Raw genomic sequence first — 20,299 nt, forward strand, 5'->3', positions numbered from 1 at the left:
GGTTTAAATGAGTGTTTTCAGTAATGTGTCTGATTTAAATATAAATAAATATACATATCTCACATATCTAATATGTTGAGTAAGAAGATGGGAGTTGACATACCCTGCACCTGGTGTATGTACCTCAGCACAGCCCTGAAGTAGTAAACCTTATGTATGTACCTCAGCACAGCCCTGAAGTAGTAAACCTTATGTATGTACCTCAGCACAGCCCTGAAGTAGTAAACCTGATGCTAGTTGTTGGTTACAGTTGTTTTTTAGACTACAAGAAAGCCAGGTAACACTCCGAAGGAACATAAAGAACAGGAAGACTAAACCAGATGATGGGGAGTCTTACAGAGCTTCACTTGACAGCTATCAGGTACTATTATACCTCATATTTATAACAGCGTGTTTGATTGGATGATAATGGTCACATGACAGGATAATGACACATCATGTCGCCCTCATACACTCATGTTAAACTAAGAAATAAAAGTTGGTTTAACAATCCCAACGCATAAACAATGATTCCTTTTTTGAATGTCTCTACAGGATTTTGTGGCCTGGTTAGTGGAACACCAGTTCCTGTGTCTGTCCGGCTCATCCTTCGCCCGTCGCACCACCTGTCTGTCCATCCTGTCACTGGTCACTACAGCTCTTCCTTACACTGGTAGGTCTCCCTTACACAGGTAGATCTCCCTTACACAGGTAGGTCTCCCTTACACAGGTAGGTATCCATTACATATGTAGATCTCCCTCACAAAGGTAGGTCTCCCTTACACAATTAGGTCTCCCTTACACAGGTAGGTATCCATTACATATGTAGATCTCCCTCACAAAGGTAGGTCTCCCTAACAAAGGTAGGTCTCCCTTACACAGGCAGATCTCCCTTACACAAGTAGGTCTCCCTTACAGAGGTAGGTATCCCTTACACAGGTAGGTCTCCCCTACACAGGTAGATCTCCCTTACACAGGAAGGTCTCCCTTACACAGGTAGGTATCCATTACATATGTAGATCTCCCTCACAAAGGTAGGTCTCCCTTACACAGGCAGGTCTCCCTTACACAGGAAGGTCTCCCTTACAGAGGTAGGTCTCCCTTACACAGGCAGGTCTCCCTTACACAGGTAGGTTTCTCTTACACTGGTAGGTCTCCCTTATACAGGTAGGTCTCCCTTACACAGGCAGATCTCCCCTACACCGGTAGGTCTCCCTTTCACAGGTAGGTCTCCCTTACACAGGTAAGTCTCCCTTACACAGGTAGGTCTCCCTTATACAGGTAGGTCTCCCTTACACATGTAGGTCGCCCTTACACAGGTAGGTCTCCCTTTCACAGGTAGGTCTCCCTTACACAGGCAGGTCTCCCTTACACAGGAAGGTCTCCCTTACAGAGGTAGGTCTCCCTTACACAGGCAGATCTCCCTTACACAAGTAGGTCTCCCATACACAGGTAGGTCTCCCTTACAAAGGTAGGTCTCCCTTACACAGGCAGATCTCCCTTACACAGGAAGGTCTCCCTTACAGAGGTAGGTCTCCCTTACACAGGTAGGTCTCCCTTACACAGGTAGGTCTCCCTTACAAAGGTAGGTCTCCCTTACACAGGTAGGTCTCCCTTACACAGGTAGGTCTCCCTTACACAGGTAAGTCTCCCTCACAAAGGTAGGTCTCCCTTACATAGATAGGTCTCCCTCACAAAGGTAGGTCTCCCTTACACAATTAGGTCTCCCTTACACAGGTAGGTCTCCCATACAAAGGTAGGTCTCCCTTACACAGGTAGGTCTCCCTTACATAGATAGGTCGCTCTCACAAAGGTAGGTCTCCCTTATACAATTAGGTCTCCCTTACACAGGTAGGTCTCCCTTACACAGGTAGGTCTCTGTTACACAAGTAGGTCTCCCATACACAGGTAGGTCTGCCTTACACAGGTAGGTCTCCCATACAAAGGTAGGTCTCCCTTACACAGGTAGGTCTCCCATACAAAGGTAGGTCTCCCTTAGACAGGTAGGTCTCCCTTACACAGGTAAGTCTCCCTCACAAAGGTAGGTCTCCCTTACCCAATTAGGTCTCCCTTACACAGGTAGGTCTGCCTTACACAGGTAGGTATCCCATACAAAGGTAGGTCTCCCTTAGACAGGTAGGTCTCCCTTACACAGGTCGGTCTCCCTAACACAGGTCGGCCTCCCTTACACAGGTCTCCCTTATACAGTTAGGTATCCCTTACATAGGTAGGTCTCCCATACACAGGTCTCCCATACACAGGTCTCCCATACACAGGTAGGTCTCCCATACAAAGGTAGGTATCCCTTACACAGGTAGGTCTCCCATACACAGGTCTCTCATACACAAGTAGGTCTCCCATACAAAGGTAGGTATCCCTTACACAGGTAGGTCTCCCTTACACAGGTCAGTCTCCCTTACACAGGTAGGTCTCCCTTACAAAGGTAGGTCTTCTTTACAGAGGTGAACATTGTAACAATAATTGCTTGATATTTTCATAAATATGAATTGAAAATCCAGTTATTAAAATTGAGGAAGTATACTGTATCCCCACCATTGTATGAAAACATGCACCTCTCACAGTGTGATTTCAAAGAAATCAAAGTGAAGCGTTGTCTTGGTATTGACCTTTAGTATTTTGTTCCCCAGGAGATGACCTTGGGTTTGACCTTGTAGGCTGTGTTCATTCCCCACATCTCCAGTCCCTCTTGGAGTGTCTTACTGACACCTTTGAGGAAAACAAGATGGAGGCCACAAAGATCCTACAGTACTGTTGTCAGCACATTGGAGGCAGACAGGTAAAGCTCTATTTGAGTGTGCCCTATTATTTAAAGTTTTTAGACTGTAATTTTCTCATTAAAACTTGAAGAAAAGGCTTTCAAAAATTAATTTTGTTTAATCAACCTTTGGTAGCACTTGTAATTCTAATTTATGTATGCATGTAATCAGAGATGGAGTTAACTGTACTGTAGTTGGTCATTGTTTTCTACAGGGAGTTTCAGATTTAGAGCCTCTCTTTGACACAGCCTTGACCTTGGCAGCATCAACACGACCCCAGGACTGTACCACTGCTGCATATCTCCTCAAAGTTATTCTGGTCCAACAAGAAATCTATGACATTCTGAAAAACTCTGACAGATATCAGTCCAAACTCTTCCTAACAAAGCACAGGGAAACCTTCTGTCTGCCATCAGTGGACAACAACCAATCAGGACGAAGTCTACTGTTGCTATGGATACTGTTGTCATACCTACAGGACCAGAAGGAGGTTGCTAAGGGTAGTCTTATCATGGCCGCAGCTAATCGACCGCTGTATCCCACTCTACACTGTATCCGATACCTCCTGTTTGATGTGGCACTTAAGTAAGTTTTATTTCAATGTCTTTAATGTCTGTTAATCCAAGACACAATAGGTCAGTATAAAGCCAGAGTTTTACCTGACCTGTCATACATTAAGATTGAAAATGATTCAATGACACTTCATTAACATATATTTTACTAATTTACTGACATACTGCATGTCTGTTTTTAGCTTACCTAGCCCAAAGGGCCAAGTGAGCTTATGGCACGGTGCGTCGTCCGTCCGTCGGCGTCAACTTTTTACTTTAAACAACTTCTTCTCAATAACCAAGAAGCCCAGGCTGCTGATATTTGGCCAGTAGCATGCTGGAATGAAGGGCTACCAAGTTTGTTCAAATGAATTACCAAGACCCACTTCCAAGGTCACCAGGGTCAAATGTGTTAAAATCTGCAAACAGCTTCTTCTTGATAACAAAAATGCCGAGGGTACTGATATTGGGCTACTTAGTTTGTTCAAATGAATTACCAAGACCCACTTCCAAGGTCACAGGTGTCAAATGTCGTAAAATCTCCAAATGACTTCTTCTCAATAACAAATAGGCCGAGGGGACTGATATTGGGCCTGAAGCATGCTGGGATAAAGGGCTACCAAGTTTGTTTGATTGAGTGATCTTGATCAATTTTCAAGGTCACAGGGGTCAAATGTGTTAAAATCTGCAAACAACTTCTTCTCGATAACCAAAAGGCCGAGGGTACTGATATTGGGCCTGTAGCATGCTGGGATGAAGGGCTACCAAGTTCGTTCAAATTAATGACCTTTTCCCACTTTCAACCTAATGTCCTTGTTCAACATTCGAGGTCACAGGCGTCATATGTTTAAATCTTTTAATAGGTTCTTATGAATCAAACACTGATATTCTGCCTGTAGCTGTTATTTAGTCCACTATTAAGATTACAAGTGTAAGATTAATACCAGGTGAGCGATGCAGGCCCATTGGGCCTCTTGTTTTCAAACACACTTTTTTTTATTTTCAAACACACTTTTTTATCATACAAGAGAATATTTTACATAAATGTTTCAACTGGAAATGTTAAAAGTTGTTTTTTTAAATCTCAAATGTGTTACCATGGATACTGATAAACTGATTTACTGACAATTTTTCCCTGCTTCCCTGTAGAAATCTTCCTCAGGACCAGTCTCTTCCATATTGGCAGTCCTTCATACAAGACCTCATCACAACTTGTCTGGAAATTTCAGAGATTGTCTCCCCTGTTGTCCATAACACTTCGCCAGAGGGCAATGTACCTGTGGAGGCCATTGGGGGTAAAGTTTCTTTGTCATTTCATTAGCAAGTCTGTCAAGGTCAAACAAGATTAAATGATTAACTTCTCACAAAAGAAAATCTGCTAATATAAAGATTTATCAAAATAAAGATATTTTGCACTAAGATTCATATAGGTTTCTTTTAAGCAGGAGAAGGACAATTAACTACAAAGAGAAAGTCGTTTCAGATTGGTCAGTATAGACAGGCTTAATCTGTACATCTGTAGTAAATGTGTTACTGCAGATACTTAATCTAAAGGGACATGCTACTGGAACTAACATCAACATGTTGCTATGGCCACTATGCATTGGAGATCTTGGAGAGGTTGTTAAAGAAAGGATGTCAGTGTTGACAGTATGTCGTTATAAACAGGTTCCAATGTCCTGTTTCAGGCCTGAACCTGGATACTCTACTTCATCCTAACAGTTTGAAAGATGCTGAAAGGAGTAAAGAGACAGTGATGCTGATGCCGGAGTATCTTGTCGTCTGCTGCTGGAGAAACATCAAGGAGGTGTCACTCCTCCTGGGGCAGCTCAACCTTGCTACACCCATCTCTGACCCCCACAGGCCTGACTCTGGGGGACTTTTGTCATGTGATCAGGTAGGTTCTCTCACCTCCTGGGGCAGCTCAACCTTGCTACACCCATCTCTGACCCCCACAGGCCTGACTCTGGGGGACTGTTGTCATGTGATCAGGTAGGTTCTCTCACCTCCTGGGGCAGCTCAACCTTGCTACACCCATCTCTGACCCCCACAGGCCTGACTCTGGGGGACTGTTGTCATGTGATCAGGTAGGTTCTCTCACCTCCTGGGGCAGCTCAACCTTGCTACACCCATCTCTGACCCCCACAGGCCTGACTCTGGGGGACTGTTGTCATGTGATCAGGTAGGTTCTCTCACCTCCTGGGGCAGCTCAACCTTGCTACACCCATCTCTGACCCCCACAGGCCTGACTCTGGGGGACTGTTGTCATGTGATCAGGTAGGTTCTCTCACCTCCTGGGGCAGCTCAACCTTGCTACACCCATCTCTGACCCCCACAGGCCTGACTCTGGGGGACTGTTGTCATGTGATCAGGTAGGTTCTCTCACCTCCTGGGGCAGCTCAACCTTGCTACACCCATCTCTGACCCCCACAGGCCTGACTCTGGGGGACTGTTGTCATGTGATCAGGTAGGTTCTCTCACCTCCTGGGGCAGCTCAACCTTGCTACACCCATCTCTGACCCCCACAGGCCTGACTCTGGGGGACTGTTGTCATGTGATCAGGTAGGTTCTCTCACCTCCTGGGGCAGCTCAACCTTGCTACACCCATCTCTGACCCCCACAGGCCTGACTCTGGGGGACTGTTGTCATGTGATCAGGTAGGTTCTCTCACCTCCTGGGGCAGCTCAACCTTGCTACACCCATCTCTGACCCCCACAGGCCTGACTCTGGGGGACTGTTGTCATGTGATCAGGTAGGTTCTCTCACCTCCTGGGGCAGCTCAACCTTGCTACACCCATCTCTGACCCCCACAGGCCTGACTCTGGGGGACTGTTGTCATGTGATCAGGTAGGTTCTCTCACCTCCTGGGGCAGCTCAACCTTGCTACACCCATCTCTGACCCCCACAGGCCTGACTCTGGGGGACTGTTGTCATGTGATCAGGTAGGTTCTCTCACCTCCTGGGGCAGCTCAACCTTGCTACACCCATCTCTGACCCCCACAGGCCTGACTCTGGGGGACTGTTGTCATGTGATCAGGTAGGTTCTCTCACCTCCTGGGGCAGCTCAACCTTGCTACACCCATCTCTGACCCCCACAGGCCTGACTCTGGGGGACTGTTGTCATGTGATCAGGTAGGTTCTCTCACCTCCTGGGGCAGCTCAACCCATCTCTGACCCCCACAGGCCTGACTCTGGGGGACTGTTGTCATGTGATCAGGTAGGTTCTCTCGCCTCCTGGGGCAGCTCAACCTTGCTACACCCATCTCTGACCCCCACAGGCCTGACTCTTGGGGACTGTTGTCATGTGATCAGGTAGGTTCATTCACTTCCTGGGGCAGCTCAACCTTGCAACACCCATCTCTGACCCCCACAGGCCTGACTCTGGGGGACTGTTGTCATGTGATCAGGTAGGTTCTCTCACCTCCTGGGGCAGCTCAACCTTGCAACACCCATCTCTGACCCCGTACAGGCCTGACTCTGGGGGACTGTTGTCATGTGATCAGGTAGGTTCTCTCACCTCCTGGGGCAGCTCCACCTTGCAACACCCATCTCTGACCCCGTACAGGCCTGACTCTGGGGGACTGTTGTCATGTGATCAGGTAGGTTCTCTCACTTCCTGGGGCAGCTCAACCTTGCAACACCCATCTCTGACCCCCACAGGCCTGACTCTTGGGGACTTTTGTCATGTGATCAGGTGGGTTCTCTCACCTCCTGGGGCAGCTCAACCTTGCTACACCCATCTCTGACCCACACAGGCCTAACTCTGGGGGACTGTTGTCATGTGATCAGGTAGGTTCACTCACCTCCTGGGGCAGCTCAACCTTGCTACACCCATCTCTGACCTCTGACGCCTACATTGAACACTCCCCATCACAGGCCTGACCCCTGGGTACTGTTGTACTGTGATCATGTGGACACGCCCACATTGAACACTCCCCATCACAGGCCTGACCCCTGGGGACTGTTGTACTATGATCATATGGACACGCCCACATTGAACACTCCCCATCACAGGCCAGGGTACTGTTGTACTGTGATCATGTGGACACGCCCACATTGAACACTCCCCATCACAGGCCTGACCCCTGGGGACTGTTGTACTGTGATTATGTGGACATGCCCACATTGAACACTCCCCATCACAGGCCTGACCCAAGGGGACTTCTTATGTAATCAGATGATTCTCTACCGTCTCTGACTTCACAGACCTGATCTTACAGTGTAAAATATATTTTCTTTTTTACAGTAAAAAAAATGGTTTTATACCAATAAACACAAGTTTACATCTTTAAAAAAAAGTTTGTTTTTTTCACATGGAAGTGCTTCTATACTGAAAACTCATTATTTGTTCTGTTCTGTAAAATAATGATTTTTAAAACTCAAACATAACAAACAAGACATTCCCCACAGAATGGTATAACGTTGGTACCGGGATTAGCATTACCTTCCTCTGTATATGGGTGTTATGTTTTAGATATTGGTGATGGGGAAATACTTCAGGAAACAGTTACTGGAGTCTGTACATAGGGGTGCTTTTGAGCTGGCTTATGCAGGTTTTGTCAAAATGGCGGACATGCTCTGGAGGTTTGTATAGCAAATTTTAGTTTGGCTAAGCTTTTGTCAATCCTTGTTGAAAGTGTAATGGCTGACAGGTACAGTGAATTATTTAAATAGAAAAAAGAAAAAAAATGACCAAATGTTTCATTAGTACTGATTAAAATGTATGGCAGCTATGAATGATGGTAACTACAATGTGTGACATAGTTGATTTGATTCAGTGACATCAGAGAAGCTGACATGGTACCAGATATAAACAAAATGATGTGAAGTTTGACCTTGTTACATAGTGATCTTATAAAGCAGTTAGAATGCTGTCTCGTAGAAGTAAACTATTTATCTCACTGACATGATCTAACCTTCATTCAACCTCTATTGGAGTAAAAATCAAAGCTGTTGATCTATTCAGGAGTAACATCCAGGAGCTTCATGAGTTGCCACGGAGATGGCTTAAGGAAGTAATGGTGGACATTCAAGCAGACGACCCTGACTCCAAGTTGTGCTCTACTCGTAGGAGTGCCGGGGTGCCCTTCTACATCCAGGTCTAGTTCAAACACTTACATAACACAGATTTGAGAAACAAGTTATTGTACTTGTAGTGAATCTCTCTCCAAAGCTTCTGTATAATTTAGGATGTATAATTGTATTGGCATTACTGATGAGATTAAGGTTCAGGTAAAAGCTTACCTGACTTTTTCACCTGTTGTATATTGCAGACATTAATCACTACTGTGCCCACAAATACAAGTAAAATTTTACCTGACTTTTTGTACCTGTTGTATATTATAGACATTAGTCACCACTGAGCCCACCAGTACCGGTAGGTCCTGTTTTAAACAGGCAATGACTGATCTCCTACAGATGGCGCTGTTAGACAGTACAGGACTGGAGTCTGCCTCCAATCCACAGGTATGATAAACCCATTATTATAGTTACCTCCCCTTTTCACCACCTGTGCATAAAGGTCAAATTTACATCAGTATCCGTCCATCATATCTGTACACTACCTATAAAGGCCACCTCTGTATACCAGCATGTGTCAATGTGTCATATTTGTACACTATCTACATTGTGTAAAGGTCAATGTTGTACAATGGCACCTATATCTACATTGTATTAAGGTCAATGTTGTACAATGGCACCTATATCTACATTGTATAAAGGTCAATGTTGTACAATGGCACCTATATCTACATTGTATAAAGGTCAATGTTGTACAATGGCACCTATATCTACATTGTATAATTGTCAATGTTGTACAATGGCACCTATATCTACATTGTATAAAGGTCAATGTTGTACAATGGCACCTATATCTACTGTGTGTAAAGGTCAATGTTGTACAATGGCACCTCTTCTCACCAGCACCTGTCTGTAAAAGTCAATTCTGTCCAACAGGGGCTATCCCTAAAGTAAACCTCTGTAAAGCAACATCTATCTATAAAAGTTACCTCTGTACTATATCTTTAGTCATCTGTGAAGGTGACCTCTGTACTATATCTTTAGTCGTCTGTGAAGCTCACCTCTGTACTATATCTTTAGTCATTTGTGAAGGTCACCTCTGTACTATGTCTTTAGTCGTCTGTGAAGGTCACCTCTGTACAATATCTTTAGTCATCTGTGAAGGGCACCTCTATACTATATCTTTAGTCGTCTGTGAAGGTCACCTCTGTACTATGTCTTTAGTCGTCTGTGAAGGTCACCTCTGTACAATATCTTTAGTCATCTGTGAAGGACACCTCTATACTATATCTTTAGTCATCTGTGAAGGGCACCTCTATACTATATCTTTAGTCATCTGTGAAGGGCACCTCTATACTATATCTTTAGTCATTTGTGAAGGTCACCTCTATACTATATCTTTCGTCATCTGTGAAGGTCACCTCTCTACTATATCTTTAGTCATCTATGAAGGTCACCTCTGTACTATGTCTTTAGTCGTCTGTGAAGGTCACCTCTGTACAATATCTTTAGTCATCTGTGAAGGACACCTCTATACTATATCTTTAGTCATCTGGGAAGGACACCTCTGTACTATATCTTTACTCATCTGTGAAGGTCACCTCTCTACTATATCTTTAGTCATCTATGAAGGTCACCTCTGTACTATGTCTTTAGTCGTCTGTGAAGGTCACCTCTGTACAATATCTTTAGTCATCTGTGAAGGGCACCTCTATACTATATCTTTAGTCATGTGTGAAGGTCACCTCTATACTATATCTTTAGTCATCTGGGAAGGACACCTCTGTACTATATCTTTACTCATCTGTGAAGGTCACCTCTCTACTATATCTTTAGTCATCTATGAAGGTCACCTCTGTACTATGTCTTTAGTCGTCTGTGAAGGTCACCTCTGTACAATATCTTTAGTCATCTGTGAAGGTCTCCTCTGTACTATATCTTTCGTCATCTGTGAAGGTGACCTCTGTACTATATCTTTAGTAATCTGTGAAGGTCACCTCTGTACAATATCTTTAGTCATCTGTGAAGGGCACCTCTATACTATATCTTTAGTCATCTGTGCAGGTCACCTCTGTACTATATCTTGCGTCATCTGTGAAGGTCACCTCTCTACTATATCTTTAGTCATCTATGAAGGTCACCTCTGTACTATGTCTTTAGTCGTCTGTGAAGGTCACCTCTGTACAATATCTTTAGTCATCTGTGAAGGTGACCTATGTACTATATCTTTAGTCATCTGTGAAGGTCACCTCTCTATACATTATGGGTCTGTGAAATTTAACTCTGGATATCAGCATCTGTCAATTAAGGTCACACCTTTATACCTATAAAGGTCATCTCTCTAAGCCTACACATAAATGTCACCTGTTTATTGTAATAAAATAATAAAACACTTTAGAAAAGATCCAACTTGATGATCTTTATTCTTACTAATGAATTACAGTACAGAGAAAACCAGTAATTACAGCGTCATATATACAATCAACAAAGAGGACCGAATCATTTCTGTATTTATATACTACAACTTTACACAGATTGTTACTGTTAGACTGCTTGAACAATTCATTATATTATGAAAATTAACATAATATAGTTTGGTCTTTCAAAGTTAAATTAACTATGAGAAATGCATCAATTGATATTGTCGAGAATAGTCTGGCTTGTACTATTAAATAGTTGATATTGGTACATGTAGAAATTCCTGTCTTTTCTAGGTCACAAATGTTATTTTTCTGTTTTCTTTGTTCAACCAACAACATCTTTAGATAATTAAAAACATGTAATACAAAGTTTGTTTCCTCAAATCTGTAAAGACCAATAACAGAAGTAGTTTTCAAGTTTAACCTCTTCTTTTACATGTGATAGTTGATAAGGAATATTATTTTTTTCTACATGTTTTTAAAATTGATTATGCAATATATTTTATATATATGTATCTATTTTGCGCGACCATTATAATTGATGTTTTATTGGTTATTCCAAATATATAGTGTAACAGTCCCTAGAGGTACTGATTTATTTGTAGTACAACAGAGTAACTATACCATGTTTGCGATATACTATATTTTCTCTATACATTCCTGTCTTTACAGCAGTAGACAATATTGATTACGCCTTATTTATTATTCACTATTTCTAGTGGAAAAAAAACGACGAAGATATTTATAAAAGGCAACAATAGATAAAAATGAATGATACCATGAAACAGAGGTTCAGTATCAGAAGCATTTTTTAAAAGCTGTAGTAGTATTACTATGTAGTCTCAGTACATAAAAATGTATAATTAGCTGAAAAATCATCACATTTAATTCTAATCATCTGAACTTTTCCCTTAATTGATGTTTTAGTTCCTTTGCTAATGGTATTATCCAAAGCTGGTAACTTGAATTAATGTACCTAGCATAATCTGCTTTAATACAGAAAATTATATAAATCTTTATAAATATTTAGATGGCAAATAAACCAATTGTCAGTAATTATTGCTAAATCCCCAAAACAAAGTTAAGGGATTATTGTTTTTACTTTCTCTTATTATATTTACTTTAAAAATGTTGGAATATAATATGTCTTTTTCTTGCAAAGGAGAAAAGGAAATTTAAAAAATCATATAAATATGAGAGAAAGATTTGTATATCATTGTTTTTGTAATTCAAACTATAATTAATGTTTTTCTAAAATAAGAAAATCAAAATAAACAATAGTATAATGGTAACTGAATACACTTCTTGACATCAATATATTAATAAAATTTGTATGTGCTTGCAATGGTGTGATTCCATTACTAGTAACTAAATTATTTTGATATAAAAAAAAACTTCAATTGAATATTGATAATTATTTTGAATTGAATATTGTCTGAAATTCTATAGTACATGAATGTTGTAATCGCCGATCTGTTACCTTGGTGCTACTACACAGTACTACACACCCTGACAATGGGCTTGGAGAGTTCTACTGGCTTACCTAATGCTGACATCAGCTTGTCCTGTTTTGACCAGATGACCGTAGGTCAGCGACGTGATTCCTAGAAATGAGTGTAACACCTACTCCACTGAAATGTCCCCATACATGTCAATAAAATTATATCAGCCTGAATGTACCTGAAACACCTGATCAATTTATCAAAGTTTGCCACTTTGAGCAAAGAAACTCAAAAATCAGAATTTGGCACCGATCAATTTGTCAATATTTGCCACTTTGAGCAAGTAGCTAGAATGATATAAAGAACCTTAATAAAGCTTGTGTTTAATTAGAACCCAGTTTTAATGGTCATCTAAACATGGTCATCACAGAAAAAGATTACCTATTATAATACTGGCTCGTTAATATAGTGTAGACGTATGCCTGCTAAGTTACCTGATTTATAGGACAGTTGACAATTTGTAGGTCCATGCTTTGAACACCTTGAGGTCGCTGTACCGAGACACGAGACTTGCTGAAGATGTGGCATCGTTTGTAGCTGATGGACTACGAGCAGCCATTCTAGGCTTCCAGAATCCATTTTGGGCTGTGAGTTGGGAATGATATTTTTTAAACAGACTATCAGTGCTTTGATAATATTATTTTTAAGCTAAAAATGATAAAAAAAAAAAAAACTGTATTTAATTCTTACAATTGTATTATTATTATTTATTTTTTATTTATTTTTTATATATATATTTTATTTTTTTTAAATTCTATAAAATAATGAGAATTTACATATTTTGTTTTACAGGTGCGGAACTCAGCCACTCTGCTATTGAGTGCTCTGATAACACGTGTGTTTGGTGTAAAGAGAAGCAAGGATGAAGGCAGTGTGTCCAAGAAAAACTGGTAAGTCCTCTTACTGCCTTCAAAACATAAATAAAAATAACTCATTCAGATTGGTTTTATTTTAATGGAAATCCTTGAGGCATAAAACAGCCATTTGTTTATAACTGTATGATCTTTACATGTCTATCCAGTTAATAAGTCAACAAACACAATATACAGGTAGATGGTCACGCCCAATTAGATAATTATAAAGAGATTTAATTACTCTAATAGGACAGCATGCTTGTTATCACTTCCTGTGTGAGGGTCCCGAACTCCTGTTAAACAGTTATACCTGTGTAGAGCTGATGTGTTACTTCAGCTTTATCATGTGAAAGATACAAAACAAAAACCATAAACATTTACATTTCCGACCTTTTATGTCCTAATTATAAACACAGTTGTATAGACTAGATTTGATATAACATCATTTATAAATTATTCTTAAGATAATTTCATAATGTTAAGATTATCAGAGACGTATAAAGCATATACGTCTCTGAGATTATAAAAATATTCCTGTATTTTCAAAAAAATTGTCAAATTATTGACTTGGTCAAATTTTATTATAACTTTTAAAACAAAAAATAACAAAGTATTCAAAATGTTTAAATACTTTGATATTGGTACCTGTAAACTTTCCCGCCAAATAGGTTTGATTAGATAGAGAACGACAGATATGACTGTAGGCAGTCGTAGGCAGTTACTTTAATTATACTGGTAATATTAATCAGCCTTGATACAAAATATTTACAAACATTTTATTTAGGAACATTAATATGTAAAATAACATTTAGATATGTTGATAGTTAATAAAATGTTAGTTTTGTTCATCAAAAACATTTGATCATATACTGACTTTTCAGCATTTACGTTAAATAGTGTAACTTATTCTACACAGATAACAGGCAATATTGTTTGAAAAAAAGTTTTTATTAAAAATATATAGGTAGCTAAAAAGGGCTTAAGTTGTTCAATAAAAGTAACTGATATTTATTTTTTTAATACAAAATATTGACTTTGCATAAAATACATTGTAGTACATATACTACCATCTAATTAACAAAATGCTTCAAAAATATTTTCTTGTGAATAAAATTATTTGTTTTTATATATATAAGTTAATTTAATTTTTCATATCAATACAAATAAATATGATGTAAAAAGTTGTGATAAACAAACAGCATGTCAAACAGGATTTAGAATAAATCCATGATTTTTGTTATAAAGGTAGGGATTGATATTGTGATTTCAATCTGACAAACCCATTAATTAGTATTACATGTCAGGTAGCATGTTTAGTACTAGATACACTGTGTGATAAGGGCCCAGACAGGCACCCACAGGTGTGAGAACATGATTAGATCTATCCCCCAGATAACCAGCTTACCTGTACACATAACTACTGTTAGGCTGGCCTAGTCCCTTACAACACTCTAGCCCTAAGCTGACACTTGCCACAAGGCTAATCAAAGCTGTGTCCTGATTGGTCAATATGACCAACTCAGCATTTACCTGAGTTCTCATTGGTTGAGCTCCAGACATGGAGATTCAGTTGTTACCTGAGCTAATTGGTAGTAATGGTTACCTGTAGTTCTTTTGTAAATTATTATTGAAAAAAATAAAATTCCTGATTACAATTTATGGTCTGAGTGCACCGGTGTCAAAGTGAGTGACCACTAGCTGAAACTTGACCAGGATGTATATAAGCTGGGTCAGACCAAAATGGTCAGTATCGAATGAGATTTCAAACAGTAAGGACATTGGCAAAATTAAATCAGTATTACTACCTAAAAATATTTACAAATCAGAAACTGGTGACATCATGTTTTTGGATGTTACATTTAGTGCTGGAAGTGGTGTGTTTAATCGTCGTAAGTCCATCAGTGCTAAGTGTGTTCTGGACATTACTCTAAACCCTGGATTGACCGGCGCTTCTCTTGATAGAGTTGAGCAGTTTGATAAAGTCTTTAAAAAGCGTAACAGACGCAGGAAGAGCTCAGAGCACATGCAGCTAAAGAAACTGGCTAAGAGGAATGCTACTTGTCTGTCAAATCTACATCATTCCCTTGCAGCCATCGAGATAGAAGCATCCACTCGCCTGTCCACGACATGCATTGCAGACGACGCCTCTGACAACGATGACGAAGGCGTAGGATATATATCATCATGGGCTGTCTCCTTTGACAAACTACTACTTTGTGGTGGCGGTCTCTCAGTGTTCACAGAGTTTCTCAAGAAAGAATTTAGTGAGGAAAATATCCTATTTTGGAGGACATGTGAACAATACAAGAGCATTTGTGATCCTGATCAGAGGAAAGCTGCAGCTAAGGACATATACAACAAGTATGTAGCGGAGATTGCGCTTGATGCTGTGAACATAGACCATAGTGCCCGACAACAAGTGGAGAGTGAACTTCCTACGCCCAGTGTGTTTACATTTGATCAACCTCAACAGGACATTTACAGGCTCATGAAAACAGACAGTTACACAAGATTCCTCAAATCCGAGTTGTACAAGACCTACCTGATGCGGGAGATGAACAACGAGCCCCTCGGCCTTCCCAGGGATGACTTCCAGGGGATTCTGGGTAACAAAGATAAGAAAAAGACAACAAAAGGAAAAGGAAAGGATGCTGAGGACAGCTCTAAATCCAAGAAGCGTTTGTCTCTGTTGCCATGGAAACAAAAAGCCATGAAACCAGCCGTGAAAGCGAAGTCCGATTCTGACCTTAAGAAGAATAACTGTAGTTCTCTGACAAACAAACTCACATCTGACTCTGATCTGAAGACACACCGCTGTATTTCTGCTTCATGTGGTTCTGTCAACACCGATGTCAACAACATGACCTCAACACGACCCGGACTGGCAATTGATCTTGAAACCATTCACAAGGAGATCAAAGCCAACAGCAAAGAGGTAAGCATACTGAAACACATGTATAGGGCTACTTATTATAAAAATAAATACAATATTGATTAGATAGGGTAACAACAAGAACATGGAGAGATCTGTGTTGTAGGACTGTAAACAGATATCAATCTAGATAGCATCACATTACACCCAACAGATAACAACAAACACATGTTTTATACTAAAGAATCCTACTGCATCTGAAATTTGATTCTGAAATTTATTTTTAAAAAGATGTTGCAATTATTGTACATTATGAGAAATGACCTTATCAATCACTTGTTATTTCCTCCCATGTTTTATCCCTGATTGTCACGCCATATTTTATTAATTGATGTTTAATTTTTCTTTTCTTTTTCTTTTAACCAAAGATTGCCAATGACAACGAAGATGACTTCCATTTTTGCCGTGTGATCTTACCGGATGGGTCGACAACTGTGGTTAGCACCAAGCCTGGTCTCACCATTGCCACAGTGTTAGGACAGCTTTGTACCAAAAGGAGCATCCCGTTCAAAGCCATTGACGTTTGCCTTGTTGGATCATCAGAACCCCTGGACCTTACATTGGACATCTCTACACTGGCTTCACTAGAGATCACCATCGACAGGCGTGTTATGTTCTGTGTTGAGCTGCCTAACGGAAAATCTATCGGAGTGAAGGTGAAGCCTCATCGTTCTATTGGAGAGGTCCTGACACCTGTCCTCAAGAAACATGACGTCAAGTTAAATCAGGTGTGTGTGCAGATGTCGGGACAGAAAAGGGTGTTAGACATCAATCTGGACGCTCGTGTGTCAACCATAGACAATCGTTGCCTTCTCCTGAAACAGGACACCACACCCAGACAGCGGCGGAGATCCTCGGTCCCAGCGTTCATCTCGGGGAGGAAGGAGAACAGAAGTGGTCATCCTGAGGGGAAGACACTGCTGGAAAGTGAAGTGTGACATAGTTCCTCTTACAATTCTGTAACTTAAACTTCAGAAACAGTTTACTATGACATTATCAACTGGATATTCCAGTTTGAGTGTTTCAGACTTGAGTGCTATATCAATGTGCTAGATATGTAATTTATAATAATAAAAACTACCAAGTTTGAAGTTTGCTATTGCATTTGTATTTATCATTACCATGACAACACATGTCTATAACAAACCCTTAGTGACATAAGCTGAATTTAGCAATATGTTCTCTACAGTGAAACATGATGATTTAAGGGAAAGCTTTCTATTGTGGTCAGGTGATGAGGTACAAACTCCAGTTGAGCACGCGAATTCACATTTACAAATTAAAGTCGTAGATAGCTTCACTATTTATTCAATTTTACATGCTCAACAGAAATAATAGACTCATAACCTGACCAACATAGAAAACTGTACCTTATACTAACGGTGAATAGTGCATAACTTTTTTACACATAAATCTGATCAGCGGATATAGATTCATTATTTAAAACATATTATCATACAAACAGTTTTATGAAAGTCTCAGTCTGAAATGTGTGTAAGCCTTGATCTTTGCCAGAACTGTCCTAGCTTTAATGTCCATCAAACAATTAGCTTCCAATAAACATAATTATCCTTTAAAAGCTGAAACTTGATATAAAGGAATCTTTAATTACAAAAGAACAAATTCTGCATCCTGACCATATACCAGTATGTAAGCTTTATGTTGGTTTTGAGGAAAACCCTGTCTGGGTTGTAACTTTTAAACCATAAAGATATCTTGATGAAAATTGCAATATACATGCATCAGCCACGTAGACGATGTGTAATGCACTGTATTTGGTCAAAAGCTGAATACATACAAACTTTTCAATTGTAACTAAAACTTTGAGGGTGTTGTGGCTTTCTATGTCATAACTTCCTTACTGCATTTCTACATACATGTATATTTTTTTCATAATTAAGTAGTAGTTAGTTCCCCTTGTAACCTTAACATGTTGAAGAAAACTAGATTATAGACAGTTATTTGACTTTATTAGCATATTATTAATTTGCAATGGAAGGGAACAAATATTGGCTAATAAGGAGAGACATGTGTTTCTGTTCACAAAACCTCTAGTTAACTACGGTATAATGTTCACGTTATATAAAAGCTTGATGCAATGCCTTTATTATGCATGGTTCACAAAATTTACCCTATACATCTAAACACTATTGAAAAATTCTGATGCCTTTGGACATAAATACTGTAATGTAATGACAAAATCTAGATGTGTCTGGGGACACAGTGTACCTGGGTTATATCAGTCAACTACCAAAAGGAGTTTTATGACCTCCTCCAGTGTATACAAGTGTTCAGGCTACAACCTCGAGTTCCAGGTTTGACTTGCAAGATGCAGTTAATTTAATTCTGCAGAGTCAACACAGAATAGCATTTGTCTAAGCAGAAAAAATGGTTCATACTATTTCCATTGGTTCACTAAGAGAAATGGTTCATGAAAACTACAAACATTACAGGACAAGTCTACATATATCCCTAGCTTTATCAGTTATTTTTATTTCCCCACAGCCAGACAGGGAGGGCCTTCTTCCACCGGTATCCTTCACTTTACAAGTTTCTGTTGGACCAACTAGCCACAGCAACAGAAAATATCGGGTAGGTCATCTTCTCAAAACAATGCCTGAAATGTAATAATAAAATTAACAACTAAAAATGTATCTTTATAGCTCATGAAATTGATACCAGTTTAGTGAATTTACTTGCTTCTGAAAAGTGATGTCTGAAGAATTGTTTACTTGTGTAAAGAGCTAAAGCAGGAGAAATGTAACTTAAATGTTGAATTTTAATAAATGAATGTTACTTTCAATGATATGAGCATTGAATTGATTGAGGTGGCGTTCTTAGTCAGTGTTAGTACAAAATCAACATTCAGTTCCAACACACTTCATAGACTTTGGGACATTCTAGCCTGCATTTATGTTGACTAGGAATGTCAACTAAAAGCAGTTCAATGCTGAAATGATTTTAGGTGAAAATCAGTCTGAATCCATGCGACAAGTAATATTCAGATGAGTTACTGTAAATATGTTTGTTGAAATGATTTTAACTATACAGGAACTCTGAGGGTGCATTACACCTCCATCCCTCACTCTACCCCATACTGATGGTCCTTGGGAGGTTGTTCCCGTCACACCTAGAGGGCGCTGACACCAGCCTCAATCTGGCCGCATTTATACCCTACGTCATTAGGTATGTATGGCTTCAAAACCTACAAAGTGTAGCCAGTATGTAAATCATTACTGACTCAAAGCTAGGTAACTACCCATAGTAAATGTATCAGCAAGTATATACTCAGGAGAGTAAAAGCATCACTACAGCATAAAGACCTTATTGTTGAGAAATATCAATGTAAAATGTTATTAACAAATCATTTCAGCATTGCTAAGAATTGAGTTCCCTGTAGATAGAATTTGTTATCAAGTTTGAGACTCTATTGAGAAAATTCATTTTGACAGGAAACCTAATTATAATTTTCTTGTAAGCGTGATTTCACAATAACATTGTAATATGGACAGACAGTAGAACAGAGTAATACATGTGTTAATGGCTGGTGTCCTTACTTAGATGTAGTTCCAGTGCTGTGTTCATGGCTGGTGTACTTACTTAGATGTAGTTCCAGTGCTGTGTTAATTATGGCTGGTGTACTTACTTAGATGTAGTTCCAGTGCCGTGTTAATGGCTGGTGTACTAACCTAGATGTAGTTCCAGTGCCGTGTTAATGGCTGGTGTACTTACTTAGATGTAGTTTCAGTGCCATGTTAAAGGCTGGTGTCCTTACTTAGATGTAGTTCCAGTGCTGTGTACATGTGTTAATGGCTGGTGTACTTACTTAGATGTAGTTCCAGTGCCATGTTAATGGCTGGTGTACTTACTTAGATGTAGTTCCAGTGCTGTGTTAATGGTTGGTGTCCTTACTTAGATGTAGTTCCAGTGCTGTGTTAATGGTTGGTGTCCTTACTTAGATGTAGTTTCAGTGCTGTGTTAATGGCTGGACCTACTTAGATGTAGTTCCAGTGCTGTGTTAATGGCTGGTGTACTTACTTAGATGTAGTTCCAGTGTTGTGTTAATGGCTGGTGTTCTTACTTAGATGTAGTTCCAGTTCTGTGTTAATGGCTGGTGTACTTACTTAGATGTAGTTCCAGTGCTGTGTTAATGGCTGGTGTATTTACTTAGATGTAGTTCCAGTGCCGTGTTAATGGCTGGTGTCCTTACTTAGATGTAGTTCCAGTGCTGTGTTAATGGCTGGTGTACTTACTTAGATGTAGTT

General features: G+C 39.9%; 2 protein-coding genes across 2 annotated transcripts in view; both read left to right on the forward strand.

The window, feature by feature from the left end:
- The window catches only part of LOC110450085 (thyroid adenoma-associated protein homolog), a 128,038-nt gene that overhangs the window by 12,766 nt on the left and 94,973 nt on the right, over positions 1–20,299 (forward strand). The window contains exons 19-31 of the mRNA XM_021497342.1: positions 251–361; positions 535–652; positions 2,628–2,776; positions 2,971–3,341; positions 4,457–4,602; positions 4,996–5,204; positions 7,782–7,891; positions 8,274–8,406; positions 8,654–8,773; positions 12,713–12,835; positions 13,041–13,138; positions 18,540–18,626; positions 19,086–19,220. Coding sequence (XP_021353017.1) covers positions 251–361; positions 535–652; positions 2,628–2,776; positions 2,971–3,341; positions 4,457–4,602; positions 4,996–5,204; positions 7,782–7,891; positions 8,274–8,406; positions 8,654–8,773; positions 12,713–12,835; positions 13,041–13,138; positions 18,540–18,626; positions 19,086–19,220 — 1,910 coding nt within the window. The remainder of the gene's footprint in view (positions 1–250; positions 362–534; positions 653–2,627; positions 2,777–2,970; positions 3,342–4,456; positions 4,603–4,995; positions 5,205–7,781; positions 7,892–8,273; positions 8,407–8,653; positions 8,774–12,712; positions 12,836–13,040; positions 13,139–18,539; positions 18,627–19,085; positions 19,221–20,299) is intronic.
- LOC110450086 (regulator of G-protein signaling loco-like) lies at positions 14,466–17,113 on the forward strand. The gene is made up of 2 exons (XM_021497343.1): positions 14,466–16,037; positions 16,403–17,113. Exons 1-2 carry the CDS (start codon positions 14,817–14,819, stop codon positions 16,970–16,972), a joined length of 1,791 nt encoding a protein of 596 aa, XP_021353018.1. The 5' UTR covers positions 14,466–14,816; the 3' UTR covers positions 16,973–17,113.

This window comes from Mizuhopecten yessoensis, unplaced genomic scaffold, assembly GCF_002113885.1.
Source record: "Mizuhopecten yessoensis strain PY_sf001 unplaced genomic scaffold, ASM211388v2 scaffold4977, whole genome shotgun sequence".
NCBI lineage: Eukaryota > Metazoa > Mollusca > Bivalvia > Pectinida > Pectinidae > Mizuhopecten > Mizuhopecten yessoensis.

Excerpts from the sequence above, each read along its gene's own strand:
- LOC110450086 (XM_021497343.1), top strand. The coding sequence starts at position 14,817 with ATGTATATAAGCTGGGTCAGACCAAAATGGTCAGTATCGAATGAGATT. Across the intron at positions 16,038-16,402 it reads TCAAAGCCAACAGCAAAGAG|ATTGCCAATGACAACGAAGA; the intron begins GTAAGCATACTG and ends TTTTAACCAAAG.